The sequence below is a fragment of the Pipistrellus hanaki genome (genome assembly GCF_964339955.1).
Source record: "Pipistrellus hanaki genome assembly, chromosome: 8".
Lineage (NCBI taxonomy): Eukaryota > Metazoa > Chordata > Mammalia > Chiroptera > Vespertilionidae > Pipistrellus > Pipistrellus hanaki.
Window position 1 is genome coordinate 45,263,651 of NC_140510.1, and position 18,665 is coordinate 45,282,315.

At 45.7% G+C, this 18,665-nt stretch overlaps 1 protein-coding gene across 1 annotated transcript in view; it reads right to left on the reverse strand.

Annotated features, from left to right (window-relative positions):
- Positions 1-18,665, reverse strand: part of METTL8 (methyltransferase 8, tRNA N3-cytidine) — an 88,298-nt gene that overhangs the window by 17,045 nt on the left and 52,588 nt on the right. The window contains exons 5-6 of the mRNA XM_084892342.1: positions 6,743-7,113; positions 4,828-4,877 (exon numbers count right to left, since the gene is read on the reverse strand). Coding sequence (XP_084748468.1) covers positions 4,828-4,877; positions 6,743-7,113 — 421 coding nt within the window. The remainder of the gene's footprint in view (positions 1-4,827; positions 4,878-6,742; positions 7,114-18,665) is intronic.

Sequence of the window (18,665 nt, forward strand, 5' to 3'; positions counted from 1 at the left end):
ATTGTTCATATTATTACAAATGTTCCTTTTTTTCCCCCCCACCATTGCTCTCCTCCACCAGGTTCCCACCCCACCCTCTGCCCTTTCCCCACTCCCCATTGTCCTCATCCATAGGTGCACAGTTTATGTTGTCTCTTCCCACGCCCCCCTCTCCCCTTTTCCCCAAGAATCATCAGTTCACTCCCCTTCCATACCTCTGATTCTATTATATTCAACAGTTACTATTGTTCATCAGATTTTTTTTTTTTTTAATTTCCTTGGTTTTTAGATTCACTTGTTGATAGTTACGTATTTGTTGTTCATAATTTTTATCTTTATTTACTTTCTCTTCCGAAAGAACCCCCTTCAGCAATTCATATACCATAATTCTGGTTTGGTGGTGATGAACTCCTTTAGCTTTTTTTTATTAGTGAAGCTCTTTATCTGACCTTCGATTCTGAGTGATAGCTTTGCTGGATAGATTATCTTTGGCTGTAGGTTCTTACTATTCATCACCTTGAATATTTCTTGCCATTCCCTTCTGGCCTGCATGGTTTCTGTTGAGAAGTCAGCTGACAATCGTATAGGTGCTCCTTTATAGGTAACTACCTTCTTTGCTCTTGCTTCTTTTAATATTCTCTCTTTGTCTTTTGCTCTTGGAATTTTAATTATGAGGTGTCTTGGTGTGGTCCTCTTTGGATTCCTTTTGTTTGGAGTTCTGTGCGCTTCCTGGACTTGTAAGTCTAATTCTTTCACCAGGTGGGGGAAGTTTTCTGTCACTATTTCTTTCAGTATGTTTTCGATATCTTGCTCTCTCTCATCTTCTGGGACCCCCATAATTCTGATGTTGGTTCGCTTGAAGTTGTCCCAGAGGTTTCTTACATTATTTTCAATTTTCTGGATTCTCTTGCCTTCTAGCTTCTGTGGAGGAGTGTCTTCTGGCTCTTTATGTTCCAAATCTTTGACTTGATTCTTGCAATCTTCCCTTCTGTTTTTAGGACTCTGTAAAATATGTTTTATTTCAGACAATGTATTCTTTATTTCTTGTTGATCCCTTATCATTTCTTGATGACTACTTATTAATTCTAGTTGATCTCTTTTCATATCCTCATAGGTCTTATCCATCTTTTCTAGGAAATTCTTGAAAAACCTTATAAGCGTAGATTTGAACTCTATATCCAGACGCTTTTTGTCCTCCATTTCTTTCGTTTGTGATCTATTTTGTTGTCGCATTTCGCAGTTACAGATGGGACGGGGTTTCAGGGTGGAGCCTGCAGCTTTGGCTTCCGTCAGCCCCGCCCTATGCAGGTCCTTCAGTGCTTGCTGCCGGCGCCTCTGAGAGAAAGATGCCCTTGATTTTCGCCTGCTGCCAAACAGTCTATGCTCTCCCCCAATGACCCTGGTATTGGGGTTCAGTTCAGTTGGAAGTGGAGTTGGAGGTGGCGTTCAGAGCAGTGTGGAGCCCCAGTCTCCTTCTGGCCAGGGCAATCCCGCGGCACAGCCGGCCGTCCCTTCTCTGCGCGCAGTGTGCGCGCAGTGTGCGCGCCTCCGGGACCTCCTTTCGCGGCTTTCCCGGAGTCCCGCCTTACAGCCCGGCTCCCTATGGATGAGCCTGGGTCCCCGGGATCTGGGCTAGAACTGGGGTTCAGAGCAGTCGGGGGCCCAGCACAGTCGGAGTTTTATCTCCTTTCCGCTAGGGAACGCCCGCCAGGCACTCCGCCTCCCCCTCCTCTCTGGCTCCATCCTCTCCGTGCGCCGCGTCTCCGTACCTTGGGCTTTTCCAGCTCCTCCGAGCCTCCTTCTGGTTTTCTCCTTGCTTCTCGCTGTAGAATTTCCAGTCAGTCAACCTTCCTGTAGTTCTGGGCAATGTCCGTTTTATATTTTAGTTGTATTTTATTGAAATTGTTGTGTGCGGCTGCGGCTAGGTGTTCACCTGGGCGCAGCCATCTTGGATCCCTTTTGTTTTCTCATCTTTAAAATGGAGATAAATACGGCATCTAAAGTGGTTGTAAAGATTGATGGGTTCATGTAAGTACAGTTTCTAGAAAGGTGTCTAGCCGAAACCGGTTTGGCTCATTGGATAGAGTGTAGGCCTGTGGACTGAAAGGTCCCCGGTTCAATTCCGATCAAGGGCATGTGCTTTGGTTGTGGGCACATCCCCAGTAGGGGGTGTGCAAGAGGCAGTTGATCGATGTTTCTCTCACATCAATGTTTCTAACTCTCTACCTCTCTGTAAAAAATCAATAAAAATATATTTAAAAAAAAGAAAGAAAGGCGTCTAATTCAGAGTAAGCACCTAGTAAATGTTAGTCATTATTAAGTTACTGCTATTGCTAATATTTATTTTCATTACCATATTTTTAAAGGAAGATGTTCCTGTGCCTTCCTGGAACTTAAAAACTTAAGAACTCGCCGAAATTGGTTTGGCTCAGTGGTAGACCGTTGGTCTGCGGACTGAAAGGTCCCAGGTTCCTTTCGAGTCAGGGGCATGCACATTGGTTGTGGGCACATTCCCGGTAGGGGGTGTGCAGGAGGCAGCTGGTCGATGTTTCTCTCTCATCGACGTTTCTAGCTCTCTATCCCTCTCTCCTCCTCTCTGTAAAAAAATCAATAAAATATATTTAAAAACAAAAACAAAAACAAAAAACTTAAGAACTTAACAGGGTTCTGTAAAAATTTCCATTTAACTCAAAATGCTTCTCTGGACCCTGGCACATCTAGCTCATTATGAAGGGAATTCAGTCTACCTTTGGGCAGTAGTTACCAAACACCCACACAATACAGAACAGTCCAGCTGCTAAAGGAGAGCATGGGCTGTTTGCCACGTGTCCTGCCAGGGCTGCAGCGTGACCTCTGAGACTGAATTCCCACTGCATCAGCAGCCAAAGTTAAGGTCTTGTGACCACTCACTGACTTTCCAGAGCATTTCTGTAAAATCAGCTGACTGCCTTGGCCCTTCTCCCAGCAAGTAGGTGCAATATCACTACTACTGCCACACCACCAAGCCCTCGCTTGGCAGGAGTTTAAGAAATAAACGCTCCTTGGAGAATGATATGACTTCTCAATTCCAAAGGTCTAATTATAGTAAAATATTCTGAAAATGTAAAACATTAACCCTATATTCTCGAAAAGTAATAAGACATAATTTCTTAGGTGGAGAAAAAGAAGTCTAATGGAAAGTTAATCACTAGTTGCCTTCTAAAGATGAATTCATTAGCTCAGATTACTGAGCGACAGTGATTTCTAAGATGTGGATACGAGGCAAAATAAAGATACAAGATGAGAAGAGCCAAAGAGTGAGGAGGCAAGAGCTTGCAATTATTAGTTGAAGGGAGAAGTAGAAAGGGAAAAAGAACAGTAACAAGAGGGGAATCTGAGATATTAATGAATCAATATGTACTGAGCTCAAACTATCTGTATTGTACTGTTAGGCTATCTGGAAAATCAGATTATGCTCTCTCCCTCAAGGAATATAAACAGTGGTTGGAGAGAGAAGACATAAAGAAATGACATGCTAAATAATACCTTGAGATGAGTCATAAAGTAACACATAATCGACTGCCAATGCGGTAGATTTATGAGTATTATAAGCTTGAAGATCACTGACATGAAGGAACCTGGCTAGGTGCTATAAAAGAACAGGAAATTTCAGTGCCGATATTGAAAAAGGGAAAACAAAGGAAATGTAAGTACAAAGAGAGAAAGGCCATTCAGAACTGCAAATCTGCAGCATCCCTTCTCCCTGGCCACGTTCGCTGGTTATGCGATGCCATTGGGGGATTAGGATTCATTATGTTAGGTTTATAATAGTCCTGGAAAATGCCCTGATTTTTGGGAAATACCTAATAAGACATGGCATATTTAAAGATAAAGTGTCATAATATTGGCATTATATTAATAATTGTTGAATCGAGGTGGCGGGTGTGTGGGGACTCATTGTGTACTCTTTTATTTTTCTGAATGCTTTTATATCTTCGTTATGAAAGTTAAAAAAAATAGCATGGTTAAATTTTTTTTAAAAATATGCATAGAGAAAAGACTGAAAAGAATTACAACAAAAACTCCGTCAGGAGCTATGAGGATGATGGGTAACCACCCCCCCCACCAAGTCCGTCCCTCCCCCCCCCCCCCCCCCCCCCACAAGCCCAGTTTCCTCTAATAGAATTGTTCTGGAATGTGCTTATGTTGACTTTATAATAGAAAAAGAATGTAAAAGCCATTGTGTAAATGTAAAAACATTTAAAAAGGAACTTGACAGAGCAGCCATATGTAAAAGGTGTTAAAGAATGTGGCAAGGTATGTCTTCTTTGTCATGGAAATAGCAAAAAATAGAGGTGAGGTGGGGAATAGGGAAGGGCCAGCCAGGAAAATATTTCAGTCCTTATCATCTACTTCCTGGAGTCTTAAGGTTAGTTGCTGTTACCGCCAGACAATTCTAGAGACATCTTAAGGTTTTATCCTGGGTGTGGCTCTAGGAGTAATGACAAAATAAAATGAAGATTAAAGCATAAATTTTAAACTCAGGTCTCTGTGTATAAAATCACACCTATGTATCCTCGAGGAGCAATTCACAGAGAGGAAGGATCAACTCTCAGGTTTGTTTCTTATTCACTCATCCACACAAACAAGCTTAAAAAAATACTTCAATGCACGGTGGACAAACCATGGCTATGAAATACTATTTTCAGAATAAATTTGAAATTAGGCTCTAAGACTAAGGCACTGGTTTTCAAATTTGCTTTGGTCATTTTTATAAGGGAACAAGAACACTACTGGCATATGCATGACATTTCCCCAGGATTTCTCAACATCCCATACATATATAAAAATTTATAGGAGAGAACTCACTGCAAAGTGTTCAGAATTGGAAAAACACTATTTCCAGCACCACAGCCAACCTAAAATCAAAAGAATAAACAAATATCATGAAAGCAAGGTGGAATTTTTCTCACCAATCTTGGAATTTTTATTTTAAAAAAAAACTAGAAGAAATTTACTGGACCTCCAGGAATAAGAGACTTTTCTAAACTCAAAAGCAATGGAATAAATCACAAAAATAATACTAAGAAATTTAACTATGGAGCCGAAACCGGTTTGGCTCAGTGGATAGAGCGTCGGCCTGGGACTGAAAGGTCCTGGGTTCGATTCTGGTCAAGGGCATGTACCTTGGTTGCGGGCACATCCCCAGGAGGAGGTGTGCAGGAGGCAGCTATGGATGATTCTCTCTCATCGATGAGAGAATCTCTCTCTCTTCCTCTCTGTAAAAAAATCTATAGAATATATTTTAAAAAAAAAAATTTAACTACGGAAACATTTAAAGTTTTTATATACCAAATCCCAAATAAACTGAATTAAAAGATTACCAAAACCCTGTGGGGAAAGAAACAAAGCCTGTTTGCAATAAATATGATAAAGGGCAGAGGTCATTAAAAACAAACAGCCGAAACCGGTTTGGCTCAGTGGTAGAGCATCGGCCTGCGGACTGAAGGGTCCCGGATTCCATTCCGGTCAAGGTCATGTACCTTGGTTGCGGGCACATCCCCAGTGGGAGTTGTACGAGAGGCAGCTGGTCGATGTTTCTCTCTAATCGACATTTCTAGCTCTCTATCTCTCTCCCTTCCTCTCTGTAAAAAATCAATAAAATTTATTTACAAACAAGCAAACAAATAAAACCTATCCATATCATAAAAGGCCTGTGCTCATGATGCTATAATGGCAGAATGACCAAACAACCAGTCACCAGAAGTGCAGGGTGGGTCTGGGTCTCGCATGTTTTGCGCTCTGGGCCTCTAGTAGGCAAATAAGCAAAGAAAATAAAGAGAACACAAAAGAAGTTCAAAGGGCTTCTAAGCATCTGAAGAACTATCTGACCTATTTAATAAGCAAAGGAATGCAAATTTAAACAAGGTATGTTTTTTGTCTTATAAAGCAGAAAGCATGAAAATAAAATTATTCCAATCAATGAGGATGTGATGAAATAGATGCACAATGCCATGACCTGTGAACTGGTATTAGTACAGCTTCTTAGGAAGCAATTTGGCAATAGATCTTAAGAGTATTAAACATTTTAATAAACTATGAACTAGTAAATCTAACTCAAGATAATAAAAGAAAATAAAGAAAAGTCTATTTCCAAAGACGTTTGTTGTAGAAACCTGAAAACAATTTAAATACTTACTAGTGTGAAAAAAAGATAAGTAGAATTATAGTACTCCATATGGTAAAATATTTTGTAGCTATGAAAATGTTTATAGAAAAAATTTAAAGATAGGGAAAATAAAATAGCTTATGATATAATGTTAAATAGAAACAAAGCAAGACCCCAAAATACAGCTCAACTATATAAAACAGTCTAAACCAAAAGAGAAAATGTCAGTAAAATGTTAACAGAAGGACTATAATTTTATTTCTCTTATCTACTCTTAGCAAATTCTCTGTAATTAATATAGTCTACATTTATAGTCAGAAGAAAATGTGTTTTCTTAAAAGTAGAAAATCAAGGCCTATACACCAGATTAGCAAATTATATTCCACATTCCTGTTTCACCTGAAAATAAATAATTACAGAAAGAGATAGAAATTAAGGCCAAAACTTTACTGATATTTAAAACTGCTCTCAAGTTAGAAATTAAAACAAATTTTAAAATTTTTTAAATCACAATCATTTTCCCCTTTAAAAAAATGTGGATTGTTAATAAAGCAATATGGAATGTACATTTTAAAATGATTTGCCACGCCCCATGTTGGCCCTGCAGTGCAGTACCTCTAGGATTCTGAAAGTGGCTTTGCTACCAGGAAAGAGGTCTGCCTTCAGAGGTCCTTTTCTGTGCTCTTCAGAGTTGAGGTTGGGAAAATCAGATTCTGCTTTGCTTTGACCATCTGAGGAGCCAGAACTTTTCCGATAAGAATCCTTTTCTTCAGGAACAATAGGGCAGTGCTTTCTTGAGAAACAATTTGCAGCATTAGTTTTTACATGATCCCATGATAATTCTTTTGCCGCCTCTTCAGTTTTCTGATCGGGTGGAAGAATTTCAGGAAATTCCCTCAACAGCCAATTACGATCCTTGAAAAACTTATTCTTATGAACCTTGTAAAATGTGTCCCAGTATTTATTAGCTTCCCGCTCATACTTCACTAAAATAAAGAAGAAAAAAATTATTTAACTATGATTTACATTATTAGTTATTAATAACTAATGTTTAATAGTTAAATCTGTTAAATGTATTATATATCATTTATCATTTATAACAAGTATATTTAGTATGGAATAACTTTAATATTATAATTATTTGATTTTTAAAAACTCTTACAGATTAAAACTACAGAGAATTAACTCTTTCAAAATGTGACAATGTGTAGGGTATCCCGTTCATTAGCTTCTGTCTCAATAGTTTGGCCAGTAAGTTTTTATAAGGAATATAATCATTGAAAAATGCTTTCTACAGTGTAATCTTGGAATCTTAATAATCACATTTTTACCAATCTATAATAATAAAAGCATAATATGCAAATTCACCAAGGGACCGAACTGCAGAATGACCGTCTGGACGACCTTCCAGACACCACACTATGACTATGACATGCAATGGCCCCAGGCCGGCCAAGGCAGGTGTGATGCTATTAGGCGAGGGGCCCCTTCACACCACAATCACCCCACAGAGGAAGGCCCAGGGCACCCTCTATGGAGCGATCAATGGGGGGCTCCCACAATCGATCACCCCAAAGAGGGAGGCCCAGGCTACCTAGCCAGCGGCACTGCAGCAGGTGGGCGGGACCTCCCTCTATGGGGTGATCGATCTGGGGGCCCCGTGATTGATCACCCCACAGAGGGCAGCCCAGGCCACTGGCCAGTGAAGCTGTGGCGGGTGTGTGGGACCAGCTAAGTGCCTGCACCCCATGCCTGTCACCTGCAGAGGGTGGCGGGGGAAGGGAGGCAGTGCCGCACAGAGGGCAAGCAGTGGCAGCAGCGGGGGCTGGGCCAGCTTGGGCAAGGCAAGACTCAATAGGCCTTGATTGCCAGCCAGGCCCAGGACACTACCCTAGGGGTCCCGGGTTGTGAGAGAATGCAGGCCAGGCTGAGAGACACACACACCCTGTGCATGAATTTCGTACATCCGGCCTCTAGTCTAAATATATAAAAACTTAAGCGACAGTTAGGACCAGATGACTGGGCGACTGGCTGGTAGCTATGATGCACACTGACCACTAGGGGGCAGATGCTCAACGCAGGAGCAGGCCCCTGGTGGTCAGTTTGCTTCCACAGCCAACCTCCCGCAGCTGGCCAACCTCCCACGATCCCTCCCCTTGGCTGGCCGGCCCCAATCAGGACTGGGCGAGAGGGACCCCATCCCACCAGGGCACAAATTCGTGCACTGGGTCTCTAGTAACCTATAAGGCTCTTTATTATTGTAGAGAGAGAATACTTTAATTTTTTTTTTTTTTTAATCTGTGTGAAAGCAGTTTCAACACGATATCTATGTAAATAGGTAATCAAATGGTATTATAAATGAAATAATTTTAGAGCTAGAATGGACCATTGAAATCATCTATTTTTGCACTGGAAGAAAGACAGTATGGAATAGATGAACCCAGTTGTTCCAGGGCCTGGAGTCCCATCACAGCAGAACCGGGCTGGCTCTTGGAGTCTAGGGGCCATCTCCAGAGGCATCTCTTCTTATGACATCTCCTAATATGAAGCCTTAAAGAGAACTCCTGATGCCTTTCTAAAAGAGATAGCATTTTGTGATGTCATCTCTGAGGTTTCACTGGATCCCAGGGTCAGAGCTTGGTCAAGTGTCTCAAAATTTTAGGGAATTCTTAGCTTTCTGCCTCTTTCTATCTGTACCTTAAATTAATAAACTAATATAATTCTTCCTTCCCTCCTTCATTCATTGAACAAACTTTTCTTGGATACTATTAGGTAGCAGGCCTCCTCCCTAGGCCTAACCCATGGGTTAAGAATTACTTTCATCTAATGTAGACACATGATATTTTAAAAGCTTTCAAAGAATAATAATAAAAAAAAAAAAACCCTATTGATTTGGAATAATTTCCAAGATTCAATATTGGGTGAAAAAGCAAAGTGTAGAACAATATGTTAGCATGCAACCATTGGTTAGGAAAAAAAAGAAAAAGAATACATGTGTGTGCATACACAGAAACATACATATATGTATACATACATACATACTTATATATGTACAGAATAGCCCTGGAAGGATGCTTTTTAATTAGTGATACCGATTGCCTCCAAAGAGCGGGACTTAGTGGTTTGAGAATTTTCACTTGAATTTTGATCTCTGTGAAATGACTATACTAGTAATACCAAAAATAAGTTATACTAAACTAAAAATAAAAATAGCAGACTCACTTTTTCCGCAGTTTTAAGAAGCGCCTGCCTTAGAACAAGCACTGCCTATAGTGAGGTTTGTCTTTGTTACAGAGCCTGGCCTGAGGCCCTTACAGTTGTTCTTTTCTTTCCATTTTTATCTTTATGGCCTTGCACCATGGATCTCCACCCGTTTGGCCACAAGACTTTCCTCCCATCAAGCCTGAACTGTATCTAGCAGCAGGACTGCTATACAGACAGAAACTCCCGTCTGTACTTAAGGCCTGAGAAATGAAAGCAGTTCTCTGTAACAAAAGAATTATGTGATGTTGAAGTCCAAGACATGCTCACATCCACACTAATGGAAGGAGGCCTATTTATGATTAATCTAAAAATGCTACATTTTATCTTTACAATCGTCCTATCTCTACTTTTAAAAATTGGAGTGTACTTGATATACAAAAAAAACGAAACAACATTCTGCAAATCAGACTCAGGAGGAATGAGGAAACTCTAATTTCCCCAGGGTCTTCTTGCATCTTGTCTTCTTTTTACTGGTACTTTAAATCCCTCTTTGTAGCTCACTTTATGCTGGTAGAAGGTTTGTCTGCTTACTAAAAAGCAAGCACCTAATAAAGACCTACATTTAGTCAAATCTCTAGTATCTGGGTTTCTAATACCAAGCTACTTGTGAAGTGGTTTTGAACCTAATTATCAGTTAATCTATATATATAAAACCTAAGCGACCATTTAGACTGGTTGACCAGTTACTATGACAACGCACTAACCACCAGGGGGCAGATGCTCAAAGCAGGAGCCAGCCTCCCGCAGTCCCTTCCGGCCCTGTCACCAGCCAGGCAGAGGGATCCCACCAGTGCACAAATTCGTGCACTGGGGCTCTAGTAGAATATAACAGTACACCATGATTAATTTGCAGACTATTCCCCTAGGAATTAACTGGTGGTAGGGAGGTAGACACCTAGGGAGTAACTTGAAAGAAAAGATATTCATAGCAGTGCTATTTGTAAGAGGAAAAACTGGGAAATAACTCAAATATCCAACAAACCATCACCAAGCAAACCATGCAGGTCAAAACAGAGTAACCTTACATAGCAATTAAAATGGAAAGGATAATAATAAGAGAAAACATTCACACAGGATGGTCTATACACTGACTGAAACTCAAAAACTTATTTTACATTCATTTATTACAATCAGGTGAAATTTTGGAGTGACGCTAACAATTTAATGGATATTATGTGGTTCTTTCTTTTGTAGTTTTGTCTACATCTTACACAAAGATAAATAACCTTATCTGATTATTCCTTCAACTTGCCTACAGTTTCCTCATTTGATGAGAGGTTGAATGTATCTCCATGTTCAAGCTCTAAATAGTCTATGGACTTTCCTACATAGACTTTTAGACATTATCAGTTCTACAAACTACAAAATTTGGATAAGATTGCTGTCACAAAAATGAGCCTGTATTATATTACTATTTTAATTTCTACAATTTATAAATAAAATGAATCTGCAGTAGATGATTGGAATCTGATTCATATGCCAAATATATCAAGCATCTAAATTCAGCCCTGCCTATGAAATCTTTAAAAAGGATCTGAATACTATTAGAAGATGATGGTCAAGGTCTGTGTATATACTTTCAAGTATTTCCTAATTTTCCAAATTATGAGGAAAAGAACCTCAAACAAAGACATAAATAATTATACCAATAACAACATCATTAAATATAACAACAATTACACATACCGAGTATTGATTATGTGCTAGGCACTATGTCAAACACTTTATTTGGATTTTTCTTCCCATTTAATCTTAAAAACACCTCTCAAATAGTCGTATTATTTCAAATTATGAAGAAATTCAAGGTCAGAAGAGATAAAATAAAATTTCCCAAGGTCCAGCAGAGCCTGGACTGGGACCAACTCTATCAAGCTTTAAAGCTCATGCTCTTAACACCATGACACTTCACTGACTTCCTAACAGAAAATCAATAGCAGCCCCTCCAAAATACCTCTGAAAATAATCTGTTTTTCTTTCCAGGTTTCTGCTGATACTTTATATTTTTATGTTCAACATTATTTTGTATTAGTTTCAGGCTTACAGCATAGTGGATGGACATTCATGTAGGTTACAAAGTGTTTCCTCTGATAATTCAAGTGCCCACCTGGCACCACAGATAGTTCATACTCTGTTCCCTATGTTTTACCTTCCATCTCTGTAACTATTCCGAAGCTATCAGTGTGCGCTTTTTAATCCCAATATTTTATTTCACCCTACCCCACTGCACCCCACCCCGCTGGCCTCCATCAGTTTGTTTTCTGTATGTGTAAGTCTGTTTCAATTTTGTTTATTTGTTTACTTTGTTCTTTAGATTCCACATGTAAATGATATCATATGGTATTGGTCTTACCCTGTCTGGCTTATTTCACTTAGCGTCATACCCTCTATGTCCATCCATGCTGTTGCAAATTAATCTGTTTTTCTAATTCTGTACTTTCTTCTCATTATGAAACACCAAGTTAAAATGAAAACCTCAGCATGACTTATAACCAGTATAACTAAGTTGTAAAAAATAATGCTGATTGGCTCGGAGAAACCAAGATGGCGGCATAGGGTAGACACCCGAATGCAGCCTACCACAACAAATTTGAATTTAGAACTGAAAAACAGGGGAGGCATTGCCCTGAAGCACCAGACGGCTGGCTGAGAAGAGGTTCTACCATCTGGGAAGGAGAGAGAAGGCACACTGAACCTCAGAAACTGTGAAGGTACGGAGAACTGTGTGAGCGAAAAGGCACTGGCTTACTCCCAGCGCGCAGAGAGGAAGGGCCGGACCGAGATTGCTGCTGGCTTACTCCCGGTGCGCAGAGAGGGCGGGCCAGGCTGAGTTCGCTACTGGCTTACTCCTGGCGTGCCGAGAGGGCGAACAGCTAACCCTCAGCTGGCTTTCTTGTTCGAGAGGAAAACAGAATCAGCCTATTGCTCTGATAGACGGCCCCAGACAGGGAGAGGCCAGACTGTCAGGCAGTGGACAGAGATCTCTCAGAGGTGTGTGAAGCCAGAGGCCATTACTGCGGGACTTGGGGAGGAGCCGAAGGGAAAACAGTTTGTCTGCACCAACCTGAGACTCCGCCCAATCTCTGGCTGAGCACAGAAGCTCTCCCAGAGGCTGGCTTTCTCTAAGGAGGGACTGGCTAGAATCTAAAGCTTGTATGCGCCTTTACCAAAGAGGTGTGTGCACCTGCAACCAATCTACCGAAACTCTCCAGGAACAGGACTTTTCTAAGGCGAGACTGACAGGGAACCAAAGATTGTCTGCGCCACCCCGAGACCCCACCCTATCCAAGCGGAATACAGAAGCCCTCCTAGCTGAGACACTGCTGATCCTCACAGCCAATTGGCTTGGAGATCAACACTTCCTAGTGATACCAACAATAAGCAAGGCTTAACAACAAGACTGCACACACAGCCCATAAAGGGCTACACCAAGACTGTCCACCGCAGGTAACTGGGAAGACTGTGCTACTGGGCTCTACCAGAACACCTAGCACACAAAGCTATTCCATCAAATCAGGGAAACAACTAAAATGCAGACAAGAAGAAGGACACAAAAGAAGGAGATGGAGGAAAAGAAAAGATTGGACATTAAGTTCAAAACTACAGTTTTGAATAAGGTTATTCAACAATATCCTAAAAAAGGCTGATAAAATAAATGAGACCTACGAGGATATGAAAAGGGAGCAACTAGAAGTGAAGAAAACATTGTCTGAAATAAAAAATATTATACAAAGTCCTAAAAACAGACTGGAAGATCGCAAGAATCAAGACAAAGATTTAGAACACAAAGAGCCAGAGGACACTCCTCTGCAGAAGGGAGAAGATAAGAGAATCCAGAAAGTTGAAGATAGTGTAAGAAACCTCTGGGACAATTTCAAGTGAACCAACATCAGAATTATGGGGATTCCAGAAGAAGAGAGAGAGCAAGATACCGAAAGAATACTAGAAGAAATTGTGACAGAAAACTTCCCCCAACTGGGGAAAGAAATAGACTTACAAGTCCAGGAAGCCCGCAGAACCCCAAACAAAAGGAATCCAAGGAGGACCACACCAAGACACATCATAATTAAAATTCCAAGAGCAAAACACAAAGAGAGAATATTAAAAGCAGCAAGAGAAAAGCAGGTAGTGACCTATAAAGAAGCACCCATAAGATTGTCAGCTGATTTCTCAACAGAAACCATGCAGGCCAGACGGGAATGGCAAGAAATATTCAAGGTGATGAATAGCAAGAACCTACAGCCAAAAATAATCTACCCAGCAAAGCTATCACTCAGAATCAAAGGCCAGATAAAGAGCTTCACAAATAAAAAAAAAAACTAAAAGAGTTCATCACCACCAAACCAGAATTATGGTATATGAATTGCTGAAGGGGGTTATTTAGGAAGAGGAAGAAGATAAAGATAAAAATTATGATCAACAAATATGTAGCTATCAACGAGTGAATCTAAAAACCAAGGGAATTAAAAAATCTGATGAACAATATTAACTGTTGAATATAATAGAATCAGAGGTATGGAAGGGGAGTGGACTGACGATTCTCGGGGAAAAGGGGAATGGGGGTGCGGGAAGAGACTGAACAAAAACTGTGCACCTATATATGAAGACAATGGGGGATGGGGAAAGGACAGAGGGTGGGGCGGAAACCTGGTGAAGGGGAGCAATTGAGGGGGGGAAGAGGATCACATTTGTAATAATCTGAACAATAAAGATTTATTAAAATGGAAAAAAAAATAATGCTGATTGGAGCAAACCTTTGTAAAAACAGGTCAGAAATACAGAATTAAACCCCATTCAAATTATATAAAATATCAATCTGTATGCAAAGTTATATGAAGAAATTAGGGTGAGCAATGGCAACATCAAATGCTCTATGAGAATAGATGGGTGTGTGGCATAGAAACAGCTCTTAGGATAGGATGGGGAAAGGTTAATGGGCTGTAACTCATTCCCCCCCACCTATTTTTTTTTGTGTGTGTGTGTGTGTGTGTGTGTGTGTGTGTGTTTTAAAGTTATGTTTTCAGTTTCAAGATGGCGGCCCTCATGGGAGTGGCAAGCCATGTGGCCATCATGGTGGCTTTCTAAACTGTTCTTTGATAGAAATGATGTTTTTTGTTTTTTATTCTCACAGCAAACAAGGGAAGAGCAAACCAAAATATCTAAAAGATAGTCAAAGAGGATCCAAGATGGCTGCTCGGGTATACACCTAGCCGCAGCAGCTCACAACAATTTCAAGGGAATACAACTAAAATGTAGAGTGGACATTGCCCAGAGCTACAGGTAGTCGACTGACTGAAAACTCTACAATAGGAAGGAGGGAGAAAACCAGAAGGAAAATCAGAGGAGCTGAAAAAAAGCCTAAGGTACGGAGACATGCTGCGCGCTCGCACGCACGCGCGCGCGGAGAGGTCGCAGCCGGAGAGGAGGAGAGGGCTGGGTGCTGCCTGGCGTTCCCTAGCAGGAAGGAAATAGAACCCCCAGCCTGGGCTGAACCCCCGAACCGGCAGCGCTGAGCCCCAAGTTATGTGCCAGACCCTGGGGACCCAGGCTCCGGCAGGGGGAGACAATCCCGGGGGACGGCGAAATGCGGGGTCCCCGGAGTCGCGCGCACATGGCGCGCAGAGGACTGAATGTTGACTCTGATGCTGGATTACCCTAGCCGGAAGAAACAAAGCCTCCGGCGGCAGCTCTGAGCCTCAGTCCAGACCGCCCAGAACTCTAGGTCTGGGCCAGTCCCTGGGGACCCAGGCTCGGGCAGGGGGAGACGGAGCTGTGAGGTGGAGTCCTGGGAGCGCGGCGAAAGGCCGAGCCCCCGGAGTCGCGCACACTGTGCGCAGAGGACAGTCTGTTGACTCTGATCCTGGACTCCCCTAGTGGGAGGGAGAAAGAAAGCTCCAGACTGGAGGAACGCCACGAGGAGCAGGAGCCACTGCCGGACACCGGCCAGCCGGGCGCCAGCAAGGAGCCGGGCGACGGGGCCCCCAGTGGGGGGGGGTGCCCCTGAGCCTTCGACTGCTGAGCGCGGGCAACGGAGCCAAGGACGGGGGCTGCTTCCTGGGCGGCGCCGACCCCGGCAACAGGCTGGAGCAGCGTGGGAGCCCGCGGAGAACAAAGGGGTGCCACAGGCCAACCTGCTGAGCTCCCAGGACAAGGAGGAAGAAACCAAAGAAGTTCTCAATGTGAAGAAATCAAGTGAGAGCAAATGATAGTAAAATTACTTAAGAAAGAATACAAAGAAGATCTTGAAAAATCAAAGACTAAGTCAGAACTCAACGCACCAGCCAACATTGCAACATAAATGCGTTTTGTTGTTTTTTTTAAAAAAAGAAAAAAAAAAGAAGAGAAAAAAGGGACAGAATGCTGGAACAGCGGCGACCAGGCCTAGAGTGGCCAGGCACAAGGCAGTGGCAGCTGGGCCCGGAGCAGCAGTGGCCAGGCCCCAGAACAGCAGCAGCCAGAACAAGAGCATCAACGGCCAGCACTGGAGCAGCCAGACCTGGGGCAGTGGCAGCCAGGCCTGAGGCAGAGGCAGCCAAGCCCAGGGTGGCCAGTCCAGGAACACCCAGACACGGAGTGGCTGGGCCCGGAGAAGCCCGGCACAGAGCAGCCGGGTTGGGAGCAGCCAGGCCCAGAACAGCAGTAGACAACCACGAAGAATCCAGGCTGGGAGCGGCCAGGCTCGGAGCAGCCGGGTCGGGTGCGGCCAGGCCCGGAGCAGCGGCGGCCAGGCTGGGAGCGGCCAGGCCCGGAGCAGCTGGGTCTGGTGTGGCCAGGCCCGGAGCAGCGGCTGCCAGGCTAGGAGAGGCCAGGCCCGGAGCAGCAGCTGCCAGGCTGGGAGCAGCCAGGTCCGGAGCAGCCGGGTCTGGTGTGGCCAGGCCCGGAGCAGCGGCTGCCAGGCTGGGAGCGGCCAGGCCCGGAGCAGCCGGGTCTGGTGCGGCCAGGCCCGGAGCAGCGGCTGCCAGGCTGGGAGCGGCCAGGCCCGGAGCAGCAGCTGCCAGGCTGGGAGCGGCCAGGCCCGGAGCAGCCGGGTCTGGTGCGGCCAGGCCAGGAGCAGCGGCTGCCAGGCTGGGAGCGGCCAGGCCCGGAGCAGCCGGGTCTGGTGCGGCCAGGCCAGGAGCAGTGGCTGCCAGGCTGGGAGCGGCCAGGCCCGGAGCAGCCGGGTCTGGTGTGGCCAGGCCCGGAGCAGCGGCTGCCAGGCTCGGAGCGGCCAGGCCTGGAGCAGCCGGGTCTGGTGCGGCCAGGCCCGGAGCAGTGGCTGCCAGGCTGGGAGTGGCCAGGCCTGGAGAAGTGGCTGCCAGGCTGGGAGCGGCCAGGCCCGGAGCAGCCGGGTCTGGTGCGGCCAGGCCAGGAGCAGTGGCTGCCAGGCTGGGAGCGGCCAGGCCCGGAGCAGCAGCTGCCAGGCTGGGAGCGGCCAGGCCCGGAGCAGCCGGGTCTGGTGCGGCCAGGCCAGGAGCAGCGGCTGCCAGGCTGGGAGCGGCCAGGCCCGGAGCAGCCGGGTCTGGTGCGGCCAGGCCAGGAGCAGTGGCTGCCAGGCTGGGAGCGGCCAGGCCCGGAGCAGCCGGGTCTGGTGTGGCCAGGCCCGGAGCAGCGGCTGCCAGGCTCGGAGCGGCCAGGCCTGGAGCAGCCGGGTCTGGTGCGGCCAGGCCCGGAGCAGTGGCTGCCAGGCTGGGAGTGGCCAGGCCTGGAGAAGTGGCTGCCAGGCTGGGAGCGGCCAGGCCCGGAGCAGCCGGGTCTGGTGCGGCCAGGCCCGGAGCAGCGGCGGCCAGGCTGGGAGCGGCCAGGCCCGGAGCAGCCGGGTCTGGTGCGGCCAGGCCTGGAGCAGCGGCTGCCAGGCTGGGAGCGGCCAGGCCCGGAGCAGCCGGGTCTGGTGCGGCCAGGCCAGGAGCAGCGGCTGCCAGGCTGGGAGCGGCCAGGCCCGGAGCAGCAGCTGCCAGGCTGGGAGTGTCCAGGCCCGGAGCAGCCGGGTCTGGTGCGGCCAGGCCCGGAGCAGCGACTGCCAGGCTGGGAGCGGCCAGGCCCGGAGCAGCCGGGTCTTGTGCGGCCAGGCCCGGAGCAGCAGCTGCCAGGCTGGGAGCGGCCAGGCCCGGAGCAGCCGGGTCTGGTGCGGCCAGGCCAGGAGCAGCGGCTGCCAGGCTGGGAGCGGCCAGGCCCGGAGCAGCCGGGTCTGGTGCGGCCAGGCCAGGAGCAGCGGCTGCCAGGCTGGGAGCGGCCAGGCCCGGAGCAGCCGGGTCTGGTGCGGCCAGGCCAGGAGCAATGGCTGCCAGGCTGGGAGCAGCCAGGCCCGGAGCAGCGGCTGTCAGGCTGGGAGCGGCCAGGCCCGGAGCGGCCGGGACCGGAGCAACCGGTCCCAGAGCAGCCGGGTCGGGTGCGGCCAGGCCTGTAGCAGCAACAGCCAAGTCCAGAGCAACTAGGTCGGGAGCGGCAGTGACCAGACCCGGAGCAGCTGGTTGTGGAACGAACCAGAGCAACAGAGGCCAGGCCCGGAGCAGCCAGGCCCGAAACAGCTCGCTCCTCGCCTGTACCTGCCCACGGCTGCCTCTCAGACATGGCTGGAAACTTTTGCGGGAACTTGAGGGTCTGCTGAATCAAGTGATGAAGGCTTAGATCTGGATGTGTTGAGTTAGTATAGCGCTGGGGTGTTGATCTGTAAGTGCCTTGGGTGGGGCCTGGATGAGGCTGGTTGACCTATTTGGAAATGTCTTTTGTGTGAAGTGTATCATTGGGCATGTGGAGGTATTATTGATATGAGATAATGCTAAGTAACAGATTTACTATCTGAAAAGGGATTTACTATCGGGGAAAGGGAGGGAGGAAGAGACTGAACATAAACTGTGCACCTATGGATGAGGACAATGGGGGATGGGGAGGGGGCGGAGGGTGGGGTGGGAACCTGGTGGAGGGGGGAAGAAATGAGGAACCTTTGTAATAATATGAACAATAAAGATTGATTTGAAAAAAAAAAATAAAAAAAAAATAAAGTTATGTTTTCAGTAGTATCTCCAATCAATCCTGGCAACTCCATAGTTACCAGTAATGTGTGACAGCTTCTGAGACCCACGGGAGCTCAATCAAACTCATAATTATGGTTATGAGACAACATAAACACCTTCAGCGTGTGATTTAATTTCCTGAACCGCAAGAGTACCTGTGGTAACGGGATTTGGAGGAGCTACTTTTTTTTACTATGAGTGAAACATTTAGTTTCAACCTGCCGTTAACTTACCGCAAGTTCAGGCAGATAATGATACAAGAATATAGTGAAGCAAAATCTGCCCTG